The 23410-nt window shown below is 38.6% G+C and overlaps 1 protein-coding gene and 2 non-coding genes across 4 annotated transcripts; all 3 read right to left on the bottom strand.

Moving 5' to 3' along the window:
- Positions 1–7630: 7630 nt before the first annotated feature.
- On the bottom strand, positions 7631–22686 carry SRGN (serglycin). 2 transcript variants are annotated; one of them, XM_004021422.4, is made up of 3 exons: positions 22556–22686; positions 13082–13229; positions 7631–8520 (listed from the first exon to the last, which is right to left on the bottom strand). In XM_004021422.4, the coding sequence occupies exons 1-3, from the start codon at positions 22626–22628 to the stop codon at positions 8292–8294; spliced, it is 450 nt and encodes a 149-aa protein (XP_004021471.3). In that variant the 5' UTR covers positions 22629–22686; the 3' UTR covers positions 7631–8291. The 2 variants fall into 2 exon arrangements, with proteins under 2 accessions (XP_004021471.3, XP_011960597.3); XM_012105207.3 differs by having other exon boundaries at positions 13097–13229.
- LOC114110916 (small nucleolar RNA U2-30) lies at positions 11682–11751 on the bottom strand. Its single transcript, XR_003587081.1, has one exon. It is a non-coding gene; the product is annotated as a small nucleolar RNA U2-30 (small nucleolar RNA).
- LOC114110917 (small nucleolar RNA U2-19) lies at positions 11876–11955 on the bottom strand. The gene has a single exon (XR_003587082.1). It is a non-coding gene; the product is annotated as a small nucleolar RNA U2-19 (small nucleolar RNA).
- Positions 22687–23410: the final 724 nt, after the last annotated feature.

Here is a 23410-nt window from a genome sequence, read left to right as displayed (position 1 = left end):
AGTTTCTGGTCTTACATTTACGTCTTTAATCCATTTTGAGTTTATCTTTGTGTGTGGTGTTAGGAAGTGTTCTAATTTCATTCTTTTACATGTAGCTGTCCATTTTCCCAGCGCCATTTATTGAAGAGGCTGTCTTTGCTCCATTGTATGTTCTTGCCTCCTTTGTGAAAAAGAAGGTACTCATAGGTGCATGGGTTTATTTCTTGGCTTTCTGTATTGTTCCAGTGGTCTCTATTTCTGTTTTTGTGCCAGTACCATACTGTCTTGATGACTGTAGCTTTGTAGTATAATCTGAAATCAGGAAGGTTGATTCCTCCAGTTCCATTCTTTTTTCTCAAGACTGCTTTGGCTATTTGGGGTCTTTTGTGTTTCCATATGAACTGTGTTCTAATTTTATGTAAAATGCCATTGGTAATTTGATAGGGATCACATTGAATCTGTAGATTGCATATGGTAGTATAGTCATTTTCACAGTATGGATTCTTCCTACCCAAGAACATGGAATATCTCTCCATCTGTTTATGTCATCTTTGATTTCTTTCATTAGTGTGTTAAAATTTTCTGTGTACAGTTCTTTTGTCTCCTTAGGTAAGTTTATTCCTAGATATTGAATTCTTTTTGTTGCAATGGTGAATGGGATTGATTCCTTAATTTCTCTTTCTGATTTTTCATTGTTAGTATATAGAAATGCAAGTGACTTCTGTGTGTTCTACCTCCTGACCTCCAGGAAAGGGAGATGGGAGAGGGGCTGGAGATTAAGTTCAATTACCAGTCATCAAGCAGGAGATGGCAAGAATGAACACCAACGTTTTAGGAATCAGTGAACTAAAGTGGACAAGAATGGGTGAATTTAATTAAGATGACCACTGTATCTACTACTATGGGAAAAAATCCCTTAGAAGAAATAGAGTAACCCTCATAGTCAACAAAAGAGTTGGAAATGCAGTACTTGGGTGCAATTTCAAAACCAAGAGTAATCTCAGTTCATTTCCAAGACAGACCATTCAACATCACAGTAATCCAAGTTTGTGCCCCAACCACTAATGCTGAAGAAACTAAAGTTGAATGATTCTATGAAGACCAACAAGACCTTCTAGAACTAACATCAAAGAATAAAGATTTCCTTTTCATCACAGGGGATTGGAATGCAAAAGTAGGAAGTCAAGAGATACCTGGAGTAACAGGCAAGTTTGGCCTTGAGGTACAAAATGAAGTAGGGCAAAGGCTAAGAGAGTTTTGCCAAGAGAACACACTGGTCATAGCAAACACCTTCTTTCAACAACACAAGAGATTATTCTACACATGGACATCACCAGATGGTCAATGCTGAAATCAGATTGTTACATTCTTTGTGGCCGAAGATGGAGAAGCTCTATATAGTCAGCAAAAACAAGACCTGGAGTTGACTGTGGCTCAGATCATGAGCTCTTTATTGTAAAATTCAGGCTTAAATTGAATAAAGTAGGGGAAACCACTAGACCATTCAGGTATGACCTAAATCAAATCCTTTATGATTATACAGTGGAGGTAACCAATAGATTTGAAAGATTAGATCTGGTAGAGAAAGTGCCTTAAGAACAATGGATGGAGGTTCATAATATTGTACAGGAGGCAGTGACCAAAATCATCCCCCAAAAAAGAAATGCAAGAAGACAAAGTGACTGTCTGAGGAGGCCTTATAAGTAACTGAGAAAAGAAGAGAAGCTAAAGGCAAAGGAGAAAGAGAGAGATATAACCAACTGAATGCAGAATTCCAGAGAATAGCAAGTAGAGATAAGAAGGCATTCTTAATTGAACAATGCAAAGAAGTAGAGGAAAGCAATATGAAGGGAAATACAATTTTTTGCAAGAAAATTGGAGATACCAAGGGAGCATTTCATACAAAGATGGGCACAATAAAGGACAGAAATGGCAAAGACCTAACAGTAGCAGAAGAGATTAAGAAGAGGTGGCAGAAATACACAGATACAACAAAGGTCTTAATGACCCAGATAACTATGATAGTGTGGTCAGTCACCTAGAGCCAGACATTCTGGAGTGTGAAGTCAAGTGGACCTTAGGAAGCATTACCATGAACAAAGGTAGTGGAAGTGATGGAATTCCAGCTGAGCTATTTAAAATCCTAAAAGATGATCCTATTAAAGTGCTACACTCAATATGTCAGCAAATTTGGAAAACTCAGCAGTGGCCACAGGACTGGAAAAGGTCAGTTTTCATTCCAGTCTCAAAGAAAGGCAATGCCAAGAATGTTCAAACTACTGCACAATTGAACTCATTTCACATGCTAGCAAGGTAATCTCAAAATCCTTCAAGTTAGGCTTCAACAGTATGTGAACTGAGAACTTCCAGATATACAAGATGGATTTAGAAAAGGCAGAGGAACCAGAAATCAAATTGCCAACATCCATTAGATCACAGAAAAAGCAAGAGAATTCCAGAAAAACATCTGCTGCTTTTTCTGTGCTAAAGCCTTTGACTGTGTGTATCACAGCAAACTAGAAAATTCTTAAAGAGATGGGACTACCAGGCCACCTTACCTGCCTCCTGAGAAGCCTGTATGCAGGTCAGGAAGCAACAGTTAGAACCAGACAGGGAACAACAGATTGGTTCAAAACTGGGAAAGGAGTACATCAAGGCTATATATTGTCACCCTGCTTATTAACTTATACGCAGAGTACATCATGTGACATGCTGGGCTGGATGAATCACAAGCTGGAATCAAGATTGCTGGGAGAAATATCAACAACCTCAGATATGCACATGATACCACTCTAATGGAAGAAAGCAAAGAGGAACTAAAGAGCCTCTTGATGAAGGTGAAAGAGGAGAGTGAAAGATCTGGCTTAAAATTCAGCATTCAAAAAACTAAGATCATGGCATCCATTCCCATCACTTCATGGCAAATAGATGAGGGAAAAGTGGAAACAGTAACCGATTTATTTTCTTGGGCTCTGAAATCACTGCAGATGGTGACTATTGCCATTAAATTAAAAGACGCTTGCTTCTTGGAAGAAAATCTATGACAAACCTAGACAGCATATTAAAAAGCAGAGACGTCACTTTGCCAACAAAAGTTGGTAAAGTCAGAGCTTTGGTTTTTCCATGTATGGATGTGAGAGCTGGACCACAAAGAAGGCTGAGTACTGAAGAACTGATGCTTTTGAATTGTGGTGCTGGCAAAGGCTCTTGTGAGTCCTTTGGACTGCATGGAAATCAAACCAGTCAATCCCAGAGGAAATCAACCTTGATTATTCATTGGAAGGACTGGTGCCGATGCTGAAGTTCAATACCTTGGCCACTTGATGCGCAGAGCCAACTCATTGGAAAAGACCCTGATGCTGGGAAAGTTTGAGGGCAGAAGGAGAGGGGGTTGGCAGAGGCTGAGACAGCTGAAAGGCATCACTGACTCAATGGACATGAGTTTGAGCAAACTCCGGGAGTCTATGAAGGACAGAGCAGCCTGATGTGCTGCAGTTCACGGGGTCACAAAGAGTTGGATATGACTTAGCAATCGAACAACAACATGATTTATTTAATTAATCATACCTCTATAATGAAGGCTTCAAAAACACCTAAAGGACAGGATTCAAAGAACTTCAGATTGGGGAACCAGAACCTTCTGCTTGCCACTGTGCCAGGTGTTAGGGAAATTAAAATAGAGGAAGTCTTGTTCAGACTTCAGAGACAAGAAAGCAGAGCAAGCCTCTCATCTTGCTTCTGGCCTGCCTAGACACTGCCTGACTATGTGCTTGCTTGTGAGCGCACCAGTTGTTACCAGTAAGCCAAGCGGCACTATAGATAAGATAGGGAAGCCCCTGAAGATCTGGCCCATCTCCCAGGGTCTCATTACTCACCAGATAAACAGCATTGTAAAAAGATTAATGTGAAACCAGAGCTGCATTTTTGCTCTCAAACTGATGGTGATATCAGTTTGTGGCCCTGGATTATAAACAGGAGCCCCCAAACTCAATTTGTAGTCTTGCCCATGGCAGGGACACACTGCCCAGGACCTTTTCCCAACTGGGACTCCAGATTGTTGTTACTTAGGACTTCCCAGTGCTATTTCAACCTGGATGTTAGTCAGCCCAATTTGGTGATATATGTACTGTTACTCTCCTCTGCTGTTTCTATTTATCTTTGCTTTTCATGATCATATGTTGAAAATAAGTTAGATAATTCACTATTAAATATTGAAATTATGCACCTGTGTCTGATTCATATCAATGTATGGCAATAACCACCACAATGTTGTAATTATCCTCCAATTAAAAGAAATTAATTAAAAAATTTAAAAAGATGTTAATTTTTTTAAATATTAAAATTGTTTATTTCTGTAAAATGAGTGATTTCTTTTGTTAATGAATCCTTCAAACCTGAAAGTTAAAACTTTCAGCAAAACACAAGGCCCTAAACTCCACAAGGACAGAAGCTCCTTTATTTGGGAACTCATCTTGGATATCTCTTCATCTAGCTTGAGTTATATGCTTTTATAATAAACTGGTGATCGAGTAAGTAAAATGTTTCTCCAAGTTTTGTAAGTTGCTTTAGCAAATTAGCTGAACCTGAGGAGGGGACCATTGGAAGCTCCAATTCATACCCAATCAGAGGCATAGGAAACAACCTAGGTATCTGAGGTGAAGAGAAGTCTTACAGGACTGAGCCTTTACACTGTGGAATCTGATGCTGATTCCAGGTAGACAGTGTCAGAATTGAGTTGAATTATAAGAAACCTAGATGATGTCAGAAACTTGCTTGTTGGTGTGGGGAAATTCCTCCCTACTACCCCACTAGTCTACCCCTACTGCAATGGAATTGGGTGCAGACCGTTACCAACTATCTTACCTCTGAAGATGCCACTCCATAACTTTGCCCATCCAGCTTCCCTGCTTTCCAGTCTGACCTTGCTCACATGGTGATTATACCATCTGGCTTCCGATGGCTGAACGGCTTCAGCTGGCCTCTATTATTTTGGGATGCCCATCATTCCCACTGCTATTAGTGAGCCCAGTTCTGTAACAACATTCTACCATCAACTCTGCCCTGTAAGGAGAGAGCTACCACTGATAGTTCAGAGATGCTATCTCTCTTGCCAGCATATTCTTCTTTGCTTTGACTTTCCTGCAGAACCAAGCCATTTGGTAGGTTTTTAGAGCTTACACAATCTGCCCATTCTAGCATGCTCGCTTCCTTAAACTTTTTGACCCCTTTTCCACTGTCTGCCATAGTAGTTCTAGCATTTCTACTTAAGGGAAGCTTTTACTCTCTCCAGGCTTCTAAGGGCCATTCTAGAGTATGTCAACATTTTCTCCCAGGGTTCTTACCATGATGACAACACCTGTTTCCTGGATGAGTACTCCTGTTGCAAGAATGGGGACCCTTTCAGGGCTTGAGAGTAGGCTCTTGTCTAACACTCAGAAATGAATTGTCTGAGGAGAACACATACTGACAAAGTGAGAGACTTTATTGGCAAGGGACACCTGGGCAGAGAACAGCAGGATAAGGGAACCTAGAACTGTTCTGCCATGTGGCTCATATTCTCAGGTTTCATGGTAATGGAGTAAGTTTCTGAGTTGTCTCTGGCCAATCATTCTGACTCAGGGTCCTTTCTGGTGCGGCACACATTACTCAGCCAAGATGGATTCTAGTGAGAAAGATCCTGGGAGGTTGGTAAGACATATTGACTTGTGTCTCCTCTCCCTTTTGACCTTTCCCAAATCCTTTCAGTTGGTGGTAGCTTGTCAGTTCCACGTTCCTTGCTTGGACCTTCTGTTGTTAACCACCTGTAACTCATACAAGTTAACTGTTGTTAACCACCTATAACTCATACGAGTGGTTACTGAGTTGGTTGAACAGGGTAGGGCAGTTTTGGTCAGTGATTCCACTAACGCTTCTGTATTGGTGAACATTTCCTTATCCAACTTTATGATTTGTCTCCATCCCTTGATCTAGCACTCTTGGAGTTAAGTTGGGCTTCCCTAGTTGCTCAGAGGTAAAAAATTCTCCTGCCAATGCAGTTCAATCCTTGGGCTGGGAAGATCCCTTGAGAAGGAAATGGCAACCCACTCCAGTATTCTTGCCTGGGAAATCCCATGGACAGAGAAGCCTGATGGGCTATAGTCTATGGGATCACAAAATAGTTGGACATGACTTAGCGACCAAACAACAATAGAGTTGAGTCTCATAGACTCTCTCTTGGCTTCTGAGGTGCATAACAACTAAGTTCTGCCAAACCTTCACCTTTCCTCCTTACCAGGCCCAACACTCTCCTGTTGGTTTATATTATAACTTTAGTTATGGATCTGTTGGCTAGGCAGGGGTGCGGGGCAGACCTTGAGGGAGAGTGCGTATGGTCTTAAAGGGCAGAGGCCTCTTAACCATCTTCAAGCCAGAGGAAAGCATTAATTTTTAAGGAGTGAGCCTATTCTATAAAACCAAAGGGTTTGAAGAAGCTTAGGGGTTCAAATTCTGAATGTATCGACCCAGATACATTTATACCCAGATGTCCTCATTTCTGAGGTCCAGTACTTTCCAAATCAGGGTCCTGACGTTGTATAACAGACTTGGTTAGATTGGCACCTTAACATTCTTGAACTCTGCTATTCTTCTGATTATATCCTGGGCCTGGGCCTCAACTTTTTCAGCCCTCCCACTGCAGAAGAGAGTTTCTTAATATGCTGCTGAGGAGACCCATTGGTTTTCACAGTTAGTCTTTAATTAATCATCCTTGATCTTTCATTAGTTACCTCCAGCAAGAGCTATCTAATGCCATCGTCTTTATAATTACTGCTTCTCCATATTCTCAGATGTTTCATATACTGCACCCTGGTGCGCTTCCTTCCACTGGTACACCATCCCAGTTCATCATCAGTGCAAGTTTGAATAATTGCAATGCTGTCTTGTGTGTTTTCTGCATTTACAGCCAGGGATAGGGTCCTCATTACCAGCCAAGACAGTAGGTGATCCAGCTCCAAAATCTCATTTTAGCAACTGCTTTCTCCCCGTCCTAGCACCAACTTTTGCAGGTTGGAATCTCCATGGAAGAAACATTGATATGAAAACTAGTGTGCACAAAGTTTCTAAGGGAGCTCTCTCAGGGGGGATGCAAGGAAGCAAGACTAAGTAAAAGAAGAAACTGAGCTACAAAGCAGTCCCAACAAAGCCTCAGCCAAATCCTCAGGGAATTCTGAATCTCTGATTTCCCTGCCAAGTTGTTTCAAGTTCAGGGGAGGAATATGGTATCCATATGCCCATCTGGACCAGGCATTGGGTGAAGGCTGCTGTGGGAAGCAGTGTGGCCTTAGACAAGGTGCATCTCTTCCACAGAGGTTAATTTCAATAAGGTATCAGTTCTAAAGAGGGGATCTAGATAATGCAGGATCCATGAGAGACTTTTCAAAACTAGGGGGAACAGGGATGGGTACAGTATAGCCTTCAAGAAGAGGAAGTGTTTGGACAAGAATAACCCTCTTTCTGTATAATGATTGTTTTCTTCATCTGCTAGTTAATAGGATTTGATTATAGCTATAAAATTTGGTCTCACTGTAAAGTAACTTTACACTTGATGAGAATCTAGAAACATTTAAACAAAAATAATCCTTTCATGAACAAAAGAGAGCCCAGACAGCGTAACTCTTTGATAATACTTCTGCTTTAATAGACTGTTTGCAAATACATAGATATCCAGGAGGAAAGGTAACACAGCATGAAGTACAGAGAGCACAACTGTGCTTTAATTTAGGCACTAAGTTTCTAAATGTGGCAGCAATCACACTTCTAAGCAAACAATGTCCACTAGCTCGCAAACACATTTGATGCTGATATTAGAACAGTTAACTTCATACTGTAAAATATGTTACATACCTCCTCTATACATTCATGGTATGTTGCGTCTGTGTTTTGTCACAAAAAAGAGGCATGTCTAGATTTCATAATCAGAGTCAGCTTCATGAAGACTTATATATGAAATAGTGCCTCTCAATTTGTTTCTCAAACTAAATTTTTTAAAAACAGTATAATTTATTCTTTGAAACAATTTTATAGATATGGAGAGTCTAGCTAATTTCATAGTGATATAGTTGAATATGATACATAAGAAATGCAGGTATTTTCCAGGACAGCAGGATAGATAAAGGAGGCTTTAAGAATCCATGAGAAAAAAAGATGATAAAACTTAAACTTCCTTTTCAGATGTTTTAAATTTTCTAAAAAGCTTTTTGTCCTCAAATTAATTACATTGTATTTAATTACAAATTAAATACATTGCCTGGTGTGAAGATGGGAAACCCTCTCTTTTATATAGTAAAATCTTCTGGTCCATCCTGCCCTAAGTCCTGGTTGTATGAGGGCGCATTTCCCTCCTTAGATCTAAAGTTGTAATAAAAAGCATCATTTTCTTCTACTGGTTGGTATTCCTGTTCTATTTCATTTAGGAAGCCATTTTCAGATCCTGCTCCAGAACCTGATCCTGAGACGTCCTCAGAAAGAGGGAAGACTTCATTCAAATCCCTGGAATTCTCCAGTCTGAAGTAAGACAGAAAAAAGGGGGAAAAAAAACCATTAAAGTTTGAGACATAAAAAGATAATCATGAAACATTTTTTAAGGTAAGAAAGTAAATGTAGTGACTCAGTTGCTGAAATTAGAAGTTAAAAGTTTCTAGTTATTTAGTGCTTTGAAACAAAAAAATTAGTCAGCCTTTCCACATGTTTGCATATACTTAGTGTAACTAACTCATTGCCTTTTTCAGTTCCACATCTGCTCATTGCAGATGGATACAAAATGCTATCACTAACATGGCAATCCTATATTTGGAATTTCTTTTTTTTTTTTTTTTAAACAGAAAAGTTCCCATTTCTACACTTTCTCCCACTCAATAGATAGATGATATTTTTCCTAATTTAAAACTTCTACAAAACTTCTAATAATGTCACAGTACTTCAACAAAGCTCACTCTTAGGTAATTCTTTGTAACAAGTCAAGAATTATATATACCAACATGTTAACATTTCAGTTTGTATGTGCTCAGTCGCTTAGTCATGTCCAACTCCTTGTGACTCTGTGGGCTGTAGTCTGCCAGGCTCCTCTGTTCATGGGGATTCTCCAGGCAAGAATACTGGAGTGGGTTGCCATGCCCTCCCTCAGGGGATCTTCCCAACCCAGGGATCAAACCCAGGTCTCCTGCATTACAGGTGGATTCGCTACAGACTGAGCCACCAGGGAATCCCAGTTTAAATGTTTACAAAGCTTTAAATTCCCTCAGAATTTTTGCCAGTGTGAAGGAAAATGAAAAAGAACTTAAATTGGGAATTCCCTGGTGGTCCAGTGGTTTCACTGCTGAGACCTCAGGTTTGATATCTGGTCGGGTAACTTGGATCCCACATGCCAAGCAGCCAAAAAATAAAAGAAAAAGAAAAAGAAAAAAAGTAAGTGCTTCCACCAAGCACTCTGGGTAGAAGGTAGAACCAGAGGGGGTTGAGGAGAGGAGAGGGGTGACAGTAAGCAGAGAAAAGGACAACAGCTGGAGAGGAAGCAGAATCGAAGATTTTACCTAAAAGTAGGTGATACTAGAGAATGTCTGCAGACTAATGCTGGCTTCAGAGGGTGGACTGCAGAATTAAAGTCCTGGGGAAGGTGCATGAGATAAGATACCCAGCACAAGGAAGGTGGCCTTGGAAGCTGCCACAGAGTCCAATCCCGAAACTTAATCTAAATATTTAAGACAGGGAATTGCTTACACATGAGATGGAAAAGAAGGAAGGCCAAATAGGGAACAGTGAAGAACTCCAGAGATGAGCAACAGCAAGAAAACACTTCTCTTCCTGGGCTAGAAGGACAGTAGAGGAAGTGGTACTACCTAAGCCCAGGGACCAAGAGCACTGGTGGAAGCTGAAGTCATGTATGAGATATTAGCCTTGCCAGAGGTGCCACCAAGGCAGGAATGAGAAGAAACATACTTCTCTCTCCCTGCCACCCATGCTGAGCAGTCTCCCTTCCAGGCATCCCAATGGCCAAACTCAGCCACAGATCCGGGAGTGTGAGAAATGCAGATCACAGGGATCAGCCCTCATCCCTCCACCCAATACAGAGCAGGGATGGGGAAGGAGAAGAAATGCATCTGAGAGCAAAAGAGTCCAACACTGACACAGAAGGAGAAGCTGTGCATCCATAGTGACAGGAGTTTCAGACCAGGAAGGAAAGTTACTGGCTGAGAAACGGGAAGATTATACAGATGTTTTAAAAAACTATTTAAAGGTTATGTTCTATTTATAGCTATTATAAAACATTGACCATATTCCCTGTTGTATATAATACATCTTTGTAGATTGTTTTATTCATAGTATTTTGTACCTCTTAATCCCTTGCCCCTATCTTGCCCCTCCCCACTTTCCTCTCCCCATTGGTAACCACTGGTTTGTGCTCTATATCTGTGTATCTCTTTTTTGTTATATTCATGAATTTGTTTTATTTTTTTAGATTCCACATATAAGTAATATACAGTATTTGTCTTTCTCTGGCTTATTTCACTAAGCATAATACCCTCCAAGTCCATGCATGTTGTTACAAATGGGAAAAATCTCTTGGATTTTTATGGCTGAGTAGTATTCCAATGTGTATGTCCGTGTGTGTGTGTGTGTGTGTGTGTGTATCACATCTTCTTCATCCATTCATCTTGTTGACGGGCACTTAGGTTGCTTCCGCATCTTGTCTATCATAAATAATGCTGCTGTGAACATTGGGGTACATATATCTTTTCAAATTAGTGTTTTCATTTCCTTTGGATAAATATCTAAGAATGCAATTGCAGGAGTATATGGTGACTCCATTTCTAGTTTTCTGAGTTTTCTACAGTGATTACACCAATTTACATTCCCACTAACAATGTACAGGAGTTCTCTTTTCCTACATCCTCACCAACATTTGTTAATTGTGGTCTTTCCGATGACAGCCATTCTGACAGGTGTGAGGTGATTTTTTCGTGGGTTTTAGTTGCATTTCTCTGGTGATTAGTGATGTTGAGCATCTTTTCATGTTCATGTTGCCCATTCTTCTTTGGGAAAATGTCTATTCAGATCTTCTGCCCATTTTTCAGGTCGTTTGCTTTATGATGTTGAGTCATGTGAGCTGTTTATATATTTTAGATATTAACCCCTTATCAGTCGTATCACTTGTAAATATTTTCTTCCATTTCAGTAGGTCATCTTTTTGTTTTGTCAGTGGTTTCCTTTGCTGTGCAAAACCTTTTATGTTTAGTTAGGTCCCATTTGCTTACTTTTGCTTTTGTTTCCTTTGCCATAAGACACAGATCCAAAAAAATATTGCTACAATTTATGTCAAAGAGTATGGAAGATTATGGAGATTTGAGGAGGGAAGAAATAGTATAAAATAGCTGTTTTGGAGGCTTTAGGTTATTCCTCTAACATTTTAGATTAAATGAATTAGTATTGAAATCCATGACTTAAAATAATGGAGGAAGTTGTAACATCAGGTTCAACCTCTGTGCCGGAGAATTAAAACAGAAGCACAGCGTTGCAGAGTTGTATTTTGAGGATGGTGATGATATAATTTCAGTGACGAAGGGGGTTGACAGTATCCCCAAAGTGATAACAGGCTTACCTGGTTTGGGCACAATGACTTATGCGGCTTTCAGAAGGGTGATTTTCTTTTATTATTTTTTTCTTTATTTAGAGCTCAGATCAAGTGTAGAAATCTTTATAGTTATAAAGGTCTGTAGTAAAACCTTTTCATCATTGCTCAGAACTGATCAGCCTTTTATACACACACACCTGCAGCCAGTTCTCACTCACTCACCTGTAAGTCCTCAGTTGTCCATTGTTACTTTTACACACATGCACACCTTATTTTAAATTATTCTTTGCTTCTCAGAACTACAGAGATCATACATCAGGTAGACTAGGAGATCTTCAGATGCTCAGATTTGGCTATTTTCGTAGTTGATCCACTTCATTTTTTAAAAAAGATTTCTTTATTGGCCGTGCTGGGTCTTTGTTGCTGTGAGTGGGCTTTCTCTAGTGGCAGTGAGCAGAAAACTACTCTCTCGGGCTATTCTCTAGTTGCAGTGTGCAGGCTTCTCACTTCAGTGGCTTCTCTTATTGCAAAGCACAGGCTCTAGAGCACACAGGCTCAGTAGTTGTGGCTGACGGGCTTAGTTGCTCTGCAGCAAGTGGGATCTCAGTTCCTGGACTAGGGATTGAACCCATGTCCCCTGCATTGGCAGGAGGATTTTTACTGGGCCACCAGGGAAGTCCCAGGAGAGTGATTTTCTATTTAAGCCTGAATATTAAAACTTTTATGATAATTCTTTTCATAATATATCTTTGCCACATGTAACTGATAATGGGCTCTAACACAATTCAATTTTTTGTTACTTATGAATTCCTATCGGATCCTTTTGGCAAGTATAAGGCAGGTTTTATTTGATCAAGAAGAGGTATGGCTTTCTTTTTTATGAGTCACAGCCACTTATTGTTCCTTCCCCTAATTTCTTTTTTTTTTTTAATCACTACTGTCTAAACAGAACATTTTTATTACCCCTCAAAAATTATTTTCTGTGGGTTTTGCCTATTTTTGTACACTTTATACAGATGGAATCATATAATATGTGGCTTTTTATGTCTAGTTTCCTTTACTTTGCATAATGCTTTCCAGATTCAGCCATGTTGCAGCATTTCTCAGCACTTCTTTCTTATGGTCAAATAATATTACACTTTATGTACATGTCACGTTTTGTTTATGCATTCAGGTGATAGACTCCTACTGGATTTTAATATATAATGTGCTCTATTTACATTAATAAAATAATGTTCAATTATTTTCAATACCTATTGGTGAAAAGTATTCAATTTTTGTTTCTGCCACCAGAAAAAGACCTTGTGAAAGTGTGAGTCATGTATTCTTGTGCATCTCATATACCAGTAAATACACTACAGTTTTACCCTGCACTATGCAGTGAAAACTGAACTGTGGAAGCAAGAGCCTAAAGAAAACACTCTGGGTAACCCTTCTGCCTCCATGCCAAGATCTCAACAGAGGCTGACAAAAGTAAAATCAAGAAAGTCCACTTACAAGAAAATGTCAGACCTTAGAGGTGGGATTCTGCTGGATTCATCTGGAAGTATATCAAGCACTCTTCCCTTTTCTTGAACGCAGTTTGCAGAATTACTGTCAGGATTGCAGCGTACCCACTGGTATCTGGCTCTCTGCACAGGAGAACCTGCCCAAACAAGGAAACCTCATGATCAATAAGTATCTCTTACACAGCTTCTAATCACTCTTCCCCTAAGAAATTTTTAATTAAATAGATTTTAAATTTGGTAGGTAAGGTGTGGACAGGTTTTATGACCATTAATATAACAGGAGCACCCACTGTTTCCCAGCCCTTTATACATAGTTTATCCTTCTCACACTACACCTGTGCAAAGTAGCCTAGAGTTTAACATTAGAATAGGCTTTGGCAGTTAGCTGCCTCTGTTACTGGTGACTTGTGAAACCTTCACTTCCCCAAGTACCCAACAGAAAACTCAGGAACTAAGAGTGTCTCTTTTTCATAAGCTGGTCACAAAAATTAAATGAGAAAATGCATGTAAAGATCTTAACATAGTGCTAGGCACACAGTAAATAAACACCTAATAATATTAACTATTATTGTCTCTGTACTATTATTTCCATTTTATACAAAGGAAAACTGAGGCTGCACAGGTACTAAGCACCCAGAATCCAACCTCCTATCTGACCCCGAAGTCTGCCTCTTCTGATAGAGATGAGTCAAATTATGTTCAGAAAGGTTAAGAAATGTACCAAATAGTCCTGAGATATTACAGAATCCTAGTTCTTTGGGGCCATGTGGTATTCTTGAGAATGAAAAGCAGATTAAAAACTTAACCTCTTTCTTTGGCCTCACATCTAGTCAGAGATTTCAAAAGTCAAGGCTCTTCTGTTCACCAAAGATGGGCTTTCACAGCCTCTTTTAATTTCTACATAAAAGGCTCCATATCCTGTGTTAGGAGGTTATATAGGAGATTGCTTATTAATTTACAAAATAAATTTCATTCCTCAGTTTAGCAAGGATGGAGCCGTGGTGGTGAGAAATATTTCACTACCCTGCCAAAGGATCATCTCCTCCCCACCTCAAGTACATTTGATTCACGCAAGTACAGCTAATCGTCACCTAACATGAAGGAGCACATCTAAAACTCCTGAAAAGCAGAAAAGGAGATTTTGTTAGGGGCACCACAGACTAAAGCTCCCTTGTCCTGGCCAAGCACAATCATAACCACTTGCTCGAGTCATCTATCATACAGTAGGAGGTCCTGGTAAAGAATGCAGACTAACAAGCTACCACCTGGAAGCATTTAGGAAAGGTCAAAAGGAAAGAGGAGATGAGAGTCCATATGTCCTACAAACCTCCCAGAATCCTCCTCACTAGAATCCATCTTAGCTGAGTGATGTGCATGCTACCAGGAAGGACCCTGAGTCAGAATAACTAGCCAGAGAGAACCTGAAAACTAACCCCATTACCAAAAAACCTGAGACTGCAAATTACATGGAAGAGCAGTTCTCCTGGGTGCCCTACCCTGCTGCTCTCTGCCCGGGGGTCCCGTCCCAATAAAGTCTCTTGCTTTCTCAGTACATGTGTCTTCTTGGACAATTTATTTCTGAGTGTTAGACAAGAATCCACTCTCAGGCCATGGAAGGGGTCCCCCTTCCTGCAAGAGTTTTAAAGCCCAGTACATTATTGTTCTGTACAGATTGAGATGCAACTGATAACACATATTTAAGAAAACAAAATAAAATGAAGAACAGTGTTGTGGATAATCACTGCAATAATTTTTTGCAGTACCAAAGACTATAAAATCAGATGTTAATGAATTAAGATGCAGCGTACAATACTATGCAGCTATTAAAATAATGTGGCAATTCTCTGGGTACTGATATATAATAATCTCCAAGTGTGTGTGTATACATAGTACATATATGTATATGTATGTGTATGTGTGTGTGTGTGTATACATATATATATATATTTTGGCCATGCTATGTGACTTGCAAGAATTTAGTTCCCCGAACAGAGATTTGAACATGTCCTCAGTAATTAAAGCATGGAGTCTTAAATACTGGACTTCGAGGGCATTCCCTCCAAGGTTAAAAAAAGTAAAGAACACTATGCATTGTGTGTTACCATTTGTGTGTGTTGTGGGTTTTTGGAATTTATTTACATACAAGCTTACATGCACAGAACACCTCTTAAAAGATAGACAACAAACTGATCATCTTAGTGGAGAGAATTGGTGGCTAGAAGAGAGTGGAAGAAAGAACACTGACTTTTCACTGCATATCCTTTTGAACTTTTAGATTCTTGAGTTATACTATGTATTATCTTTCAAAATTAATTATTTTTATTTTTAATAGCTTTATTAAGGTGGATTTGACATTCAATAAGCTGTGCATATTTAAAGTGTACGATTTAATGTTTCAACAAGTGGATACAGCATGGAACCATCACCACAATCAAGGGTATCAACATATCCAACATCCCCAGAGTTTCCTTGTGCCCCTCTGTGACCCTGCCCTTCTCCCTCCCTTCTCCTGACTCCCTCAAGCCCCCTTCAATCATCAGTCTGCTTTCTGTGATTTTAAATTAGTTTGCATTTTCTAGATTTTATGTAAATAGACTCATACAGCTACTTGTCAAAAGTTTTCTGACTTTAACTCTGGGTCTAGAGGGCTCTCTACCTTTTATAGTACTCTCTCCTAATAGTGGAGAGATTAGTTAGGTACTCCTTAAAACTGAAAAATGTAGCAAACAAAGAAAAAAAATTATTCCTAATCTCATTACCCAAACCCCTAGAGACTATAAATTTTAGAGTTTTCTTTCCTTCTGGGTATCACTATTTCTCAGAGAATATGCACAAGTTGTTTCCCTTCTCAGCTATCAGAGGTTGAAAATGGAGCCTCTACCAAGGTCAAATTCACTTTATATCTCAATGGGATGGCCAAGGACTTTGTTTCTAAAAGACTGCAGACCCACAGAATTTTGCAAAATGTTCTCTTTCCTTATGAACCTCTATTATGTCTATTTATACTCAACTTTGTCCTAGTTAATATTTCTGATTAATTTCATAAATACAGCTTTGTTAGGTTTCATTAAGATATACATATATATGAAGGGGAATATATAAATAATTCATGATGCTGTTCACCCTAGTATTATTTAGAATAGAAAAACAGTAAATAACTAATCAAAACAAGAGAAAACACTGAGATTAATTCTGAGGCATTACTATGAGAGAATATTAACCAAATGGAAAAAAAGTAGTAGCTATGGAAAAGACTACATAGCATCATAGGAAAATTTATATTAAAAAATGAGTTAAAAATAGCAGAATGCCATTCTATGCATAATAGTTATTAATGTAACTACATATATAGATATGGGGGATGGGAGGAAATACACAGAAATAGCTATAGTGGTAGGCTCTGGTGATTTTTTTTTCTCACTTTGTTTTCTAAATTACTGTAATAAACAATATTCTTTTAAAATATAAACAAAGCAAAAACTCTAATGTAGAAAGTAAATGTTCTCCATTGTTTTTCTTCTTTCTTTCTGTCTTGCTTTCATTTTTTTCTTTTTTTTTAGAACTACTACTCTGTCATACTCTTCCCCATAGTTCCTGAATATAGCTTACAAATTTCTGGTCTGGGACACTACTCATCCAGAATGGGTTAGCTTTGTCATCACTTAGAGGCTGAAGGTAAGGTTGCCAGATGACATCACAATGGCTGACCCTTACTAGCTATATAACTATAACCTCTCTGGACCTCAGTTTCCTCATCCATAAAATGGGGACAGTAATAGATCTCATAATAAGATACAAATATTAGGTTCTTAGAATAGTACCTAGCACCATTGTCAGAGCTCTTTAAATGCTAGTTTCTGTGATGAAGAGGATGACAATGACCTATTGAGCTATCTCTGATAGAGATAAACCAAATTTAAATTCCTGTCCCACCACTGAGCACCTTTCTGATTCTCAATTTCTCATCTTTAAAATAGGAATAATAGTCTCCCAAAGAGTCCCTGGTAGCTCAGCTGGTAAATAATCCACCTGCAGTGCAGGAGACTCAAGTTTGATTCCTGGGTTGGGAAGATCCCCTGGAGAAGGGAAAGGCTACCCACTCCAGTATTCTGGCCTGGAGAATTCCATGGACTGACTATAGTTTATGGGGTCGCAAAGAGTTGGACAGGAATGAGCAGCTTTCACTTTCATAGAGTTCCAGTTTAAACAAGATAGAAGTATGTGACACGTCTATCACAAGCCTTTGTGTGCAGTAGGTATTGAATACAGTTTAGCTCTTTCTCCCTCTCTGATTCTTTCTTGAAGAACTTTGCCATCTAATGAATTGCTGCTTAGAAGCTTCATCATGTGAAATTGGGTGAAAATTCAACATGTCCTCCAGCAGAGGGCAATGTCTTCACGCCCTATGCCATCTTGACCAGTGCAGTCCAATAGAAACAAGAGGAACCTTCCGAACATGTATGAAATTTTCAATATTAGGACAGTCATATTTTAAAAAGTAAAAAAAGAAATGTGACCTTAATTTTAAAACATTTTACTTAAACCAATATATCCAATAAACAATGTAAGTTATTAATGGATATTTTACACTTTTTTTCATACTAGGATTTTAAATCTGGTGTGCGTTTCGCACTTACACCAGATCTGTTTGGACTTGCCACATTTCACACATTTCAAGTGCTTAGTAGCCACAAGAGGCTGCTGGCCACCGTTTTGGATAGAGCAGGTCTAGACATTCTCCTCTACTGCCATTGATGACTGAGTATCAAACCGAGAAAGTGCTTACATAGACAGGAAGTTAAACAGAAAAGTAAAACTAATAGTTTATGAAGAAGAATCCAAGTGAAAGACTGTATCTTTTCACTAGCATAAAAAACACAACTTTCATAAATTAGAAAACTAAAATACAAATTCTTTCTAGAGTTTGGCATCTCAGCTTTCAAAATTTATAACGAGTTTCTCTTTTTGAGAGAGAGAGAGCATGTGAAAATTCTCTTTAAGGCAAGACATTTCTTTCCAATGTCAGCACGTGGGATCTTAGTTCCTTGATCAAACCCATGCCCCCTGCACTGGAAGTGTGGAGTCTTAACCACTGGACTGCCAGGGAAGTCCCCAAGAGGGATTTCCTTTTTTGGGTAATGAAAATGTTCTAAAATTGACTATGGTGATGGTTGCACATATCTGTGAATACACTAAAAAACCATTGATGTACACTTTAAATGGGTGAATTGTATGGTATATGAACTCTATCTCAATAAAGATGTTCCAAAATTTATAAGAAATCAAAAGTAGAAGTCCATCTTCCCCAAAGAAATGTTTATCTAATTTGAGATTGGGGCTTCCCTGGTGGTTCAGCAGTAAAGAATTCTACAATGCAGGAGACATGGGTTTGATCCCTGGGTCAGAAAGATCCTCTGGAGGAGGAAATGACTACCCACTCCAGTATTCTTGCCTGGGAAATCCTATGGACAGAGGAGCCTGGCAGACTACAGTCCATGGGGTCGCAAAGGATCAGACACAGCTTAGCGACTAAACAACAACAACTTGAGACTGATGATTTTACTTCATTTATTTTAATTTAAAAAAGTTTTATTGGTATTTAACATATTTAACCCGGCACACAATTCACTCTTCTAATGTGTAAATTTCAGTGGTTTTTGTTTTTTAGCATGTTTATAGGTATGTGCACAAATTTAAAACAATTTTATCATCACAGAGAAATCCTCTGTCCTTTAGCTATCCAACTCCTGTATCTTATGTGTCTTATCCTGAAGTAACCAGTAATCAATCTACTTTATGTCTCTGTTTTTTTTACCAAACTGGACATTTTATATAAATAAAATAATATGAGGTGGGTTTCTTTCTTAAGTATAACTGACCTATAACACTATATTTGTTTCAGATGCATAACATAGTGATCTTCCATTATTATACATTACAAAATGATTAACATAGACTGGGGATCTTAAATCTGCTTTAAAATAAAGAATGTGGTTACAGATACAAAGTTCCTGATATACTTATTCAAGAGTGTTGGCAGGATGTAAAAATTCAACAGTTCCAGCCCTGCAATGTGTGGGAGTATCTTGATTCTCTTTTGCTTGAGAGAAGTGTCTTGTGATTACCATAATTAAAAAAATAAGAGGAAACATGCTCATGGACAGAAAAATGATCTTCTTAAGAGATCCCACTTACAGGTCTCCTGGTTAATTCTGTAGTGGATTCAAGGAAGAAGAATGTTTTTTATTTAGAATCACTTCCTGTCCTTTCTCTCTGTGTCTCTGTCTTTGTCTCTCTTTCATACATACACAGTCTACTAGTTCTACTTCAGCAAAACCCTTTCTATGAATAAATATTACCATTTATAAAAATAAACCTCTGACACTGGGCAAATAACTTACCCCAGTAATCTCTCTGTATCTTTTTATATTGTAGTATCAATATTTCCCCAACGTCATCACAGTTTACTAATTTCCTATTCTTAATGGAGATTTGCTGTGGGTTTGTTAGAAAAACTTTAAAATTGCCATGTTAGGGGAGAAAAAAGACCATTTTCATTCATTGTTTAGTGGCATCCAAATAGACATCACTATCTAAGTTGGAGCTGCTTCCTACTGGCCAATCAATTGCACAAGATTCCTCACCCTTGTGTGGTTTGACAAGCTATAAAAAGTTCCAAGTTTACTTTCAATTTCTCCCTCTCTGTCCCTCAACTCAGAGGCTTTAGTAATAAGAGCTGTAGACAAAGCAAGTTTGTTTTAAATAAAGACAATCTCTACTCCACCTAGAAAACAGCTAAATTACAGTAGAAAGTTAATTTGAACTTGAAATCAGGTGACCAGCTCTGCCATTAATTAGTTGTAATGGGCCTAGGGTAAGTCTCATGCATTTTCTGAAAGAGGTTGATGTAAAGAGGAAATGAGATAATGAATGTAAGATCCAGTTTTCTTCTCTATAAATTGGTATTAATTCCTCCTCACAGGGAATGTGATGACCATTTATTTACCTGAGAGTGGATGCTAAATCACTTTACAATTGAACAGCAGTGAACACTGGTGGAATCAATATTATTATTGTGATCTCAGAGGCAGTGTAGAGTGGACATAGGGTCTGGCAATGACCCCCTGGCTACACCTGCTCATGGATTTTCCATTTTCCTTCTTTATGGGCATCTTTGAAAAAGAGAGTTAATAAAAGAATTTGAGATTCACAGCCCTCATCGGTAATCTCCTGAAGCTCTACATTAAACTGATTAGCTATCTGTCCTCTCCAGGGTCTCCCACATCTTGCCAAACTACCGTCTCTTTTGCAACTGGTAGATAGGCTTTTATAGCATGTTTTTATTTCAGCTTCACTTATAGTCACTGATGTGGGCTGAATTGTGTCACTCCAACTCAATGTATTGAAGTGCTGACCCCTAGTACCTCAGAATAGGACTGTATTTGGAGATAGGGACTTAAAAGAGATAGTTGAGATATAATGAGTTTACATGGATGAACCCTAATCCAGTATGGCTGTTGTCCTTATAAGAAGAGGAAACCAGGAACACACAAAGGACCATGTGGAGACAGAGATAAGATGGCTATCTACAAGCTGAGGAGAAAAGCTGCAGGATGAAACTAACCCAGCCAACACCTTGATCTTGGACTTCTAGTCTCCAGAACTGTAAGGAAATAAATTCCTGTTGTTTAAGCCACCCAGCCTGTGGTACTTTGTTATGGGAGCCCTAGCAAATTTATACAGTAACCTGAGATGCTTCGTTTCAGTAAAAGCAAGCCAAAAGCCTAGTGGAATTGATCATTCAGTTATATCAATGGATTAAGGAAAAAAACTATTTTTAAGTGGGGAAAGAGTGCTACAGAATCATATCTGGCATCACATAGAATATTATGAAATAGAGACCTCTTTGCAGCCTTGAGTTGATGTCACACACGCGCGTGCACACACACACACAGAGCCAGTGGGTGGGCGTCTATTTCCCTTCTTATTCAAATGTGGGCACAAACCCTTAATTCCAATACCAACTGCACTTCTCCTTTGGAAACTCCCTAGTGTTTCAGTCTATTCATTCTCTTATTTTTGGTTCCCTTCCCAACACGGAGCAAAATGTACCCAGTGATGACATAAATACTAGTGCTTTATACAATTTTATAACGGTTTCTTCACTACTTTCTGGAAAATACCGATTATATAAAGAACACTTTTGTTTTAATTTTAGTTTTCCCTATTGAATCTTAGTGGGAAATGTGACATTTCTGGGAGATTTTGAAGATGTAAAGATTCATCGAGCTCTGGTCAGAGTAGACCCAACACCAACAGGTCCCTCAGGTCTGTTCTACAAACATGGACTTGACTGCCTGGATCTTGTCAGAACACATTAGGGAATTATTTCACTGGCTGAAGGTTTTCCCTGAAAGATTGTAGTAAAGCCTGTTCCTTACAATCAACAATGTTTTATCCTTTAAAAAAATAAATAGATTAATGGAAAGGTTTCATCACCATCATTTGCTGGTTTTTCTTTAATAACAAGAAGAAAGTGATTTTTATAAATTTCCAATATATAATGAATGTATCTCAGGTTATGTATACAATTTCATTTCCACCAGAAGTAAAAACAAGACAACTAGAAGTCACTTCGAAGAAACGTATCTAGATGTGTGCATCGCTATGACTCAATATTTCCTTTACGATTTGGAGGAACTTAGTGTTTTTCTACTATAAATTCTCCCTTCTACTTATCAGGCCATGACTATAATCCCTTATTTACCAAAAGAGAAGAAACTGTGTTTTTCTTACAAACTGATCATTTTCATTTTCTTAGTCATTAAAGGTTTTAAGTTGTTTCATTCTGACTAAAACAATCCTAAATGATAGACCTAACAAGAATTTTCCAAATATGCTGTTTCTCTGAGCAATGACACAATTACTAAAATTCTTTGGCCTTTCTTTAAAATCTGAGCGGGTATTCATTAGCTGTGTCTAAACATAATTGAATTTTCACTAAGAAGCAGGTTTTTAAAAGGAGAGAAAATACAAGCAAATTTACTCTGATTTTAAAAATAGCATTTCCCAGTGTCAAAATAATGATAACATCACTAATTATTAAAACTTGGGATAGATGTGGGCACTTAGAGGTAAACCATTTTCTCTATTCCTTTCTTGAGGCTTTAGAAATTTGGAAGCCATTTTCACCTGACAATAAAATAATACATTTCAATCATTTTAAGAACTTACAAGGCCATAGCTGCCTCAGAGTTTAACTTTTTTTTTTTTTTTTTTGTACCAAACTTAACCAATTTCACTCTAAAGAGTTCAGCTACCCAAATTCTTTCTTTTTTTTTTTTTTTCTTGGCCTACTTTCCCATAATATACTATATTCTATACCTTAGAGTGAATATAATCATTTGTGTGGACCCTGGGGCATACAAGAAGATTATAAGGTGATAAGATTAGTGGTTCTTACCTTGAACTGAAGATGAAATCAGGATGAAGGCAAGAGCCAGAGCAAGCCTAGTGCACTGGAGGAGCACCTGCATGGTGACCAGTTTGCTTCAGCTCCACCAGCCGTGCACCAACCTCACAACAGGGAAGTGTAGCCGGGTGCTCTCTGTCCCTTTTAGAAAAGGTTCCAAAACCTCAAACCCTGCCCAGAACACACGTCACAGTTTCCTGAACAAATAGAAAGAGATCCACATCAACCCCAGAAAGATTTCGAAAAAAAAAAAAAAGAAAAGAAAAAAGGCAGCAAAAGAACTATTCATACCATTATGAAACTGCAGTGAACTCTCCCCAGGTCTGCTTTCTCAAAAGTTTTGTTGTTTGCCACTTGCCTGTTAGAAATTGTTTCCCACTGACACAGTAGAATCAGCATTCAGGACACTTTGTTTTTTCTTTCTTCAGGTAACAATCTAAACACAAGTTTGCTAGCCAACCGCACAGCTGATGAGATAAGGGAGTTGGATGCTGCCTTTTCATCACTGAGGCCCTTCAATGTAAAATATTCTTGATTTTATTTTTCATCAGGAGTAGCATAACTCACAGAGCCAAGCATAACAAGTGAAACTTCAAAGCTGAGTTCTAATCCACAAGAAAGAGTTGTTGGATTTCAGATAACTGGTTTCTTCTTATCAGATTCAGTTTCTCTCACTGGACCACCAGCCTCTCGCTCTGCCTCAAGAATCTAGTGAGGATTTTTGGTTATGAAGAACTGGGTAAAACACGAAAATGATCTTGCAGTCCTCTCCTCTTTCACACCGAGCATTTCCTATGATTTGATTCCATTTATAGTCTGGTGTGGTTTTTTTTTCCTCCTGGTAAA

The sequence above is a fragment of the Ovis aries genome, chromosome 25 (genome assembly GCF_016772045.2).
Source record: "Ovis aries strain OAR_USU_Benz2616 breed Rambouillet chromosome 25, ARS-UI_Ramb_v3.0, whole genome shotgun sequence".
Taxonomy (NCBI): domain Eukaryota; kingdom Metazoa; phylum Chordata; class Mammalia; order Artiodactyla; family Bovidae; genus Ovis; species Ovis aries.
The sequence above is the reverse complement of the archived record's forward strand: the minus strand, read 5'-3'. Positions and strand labels throughout refer to the sequence as shown.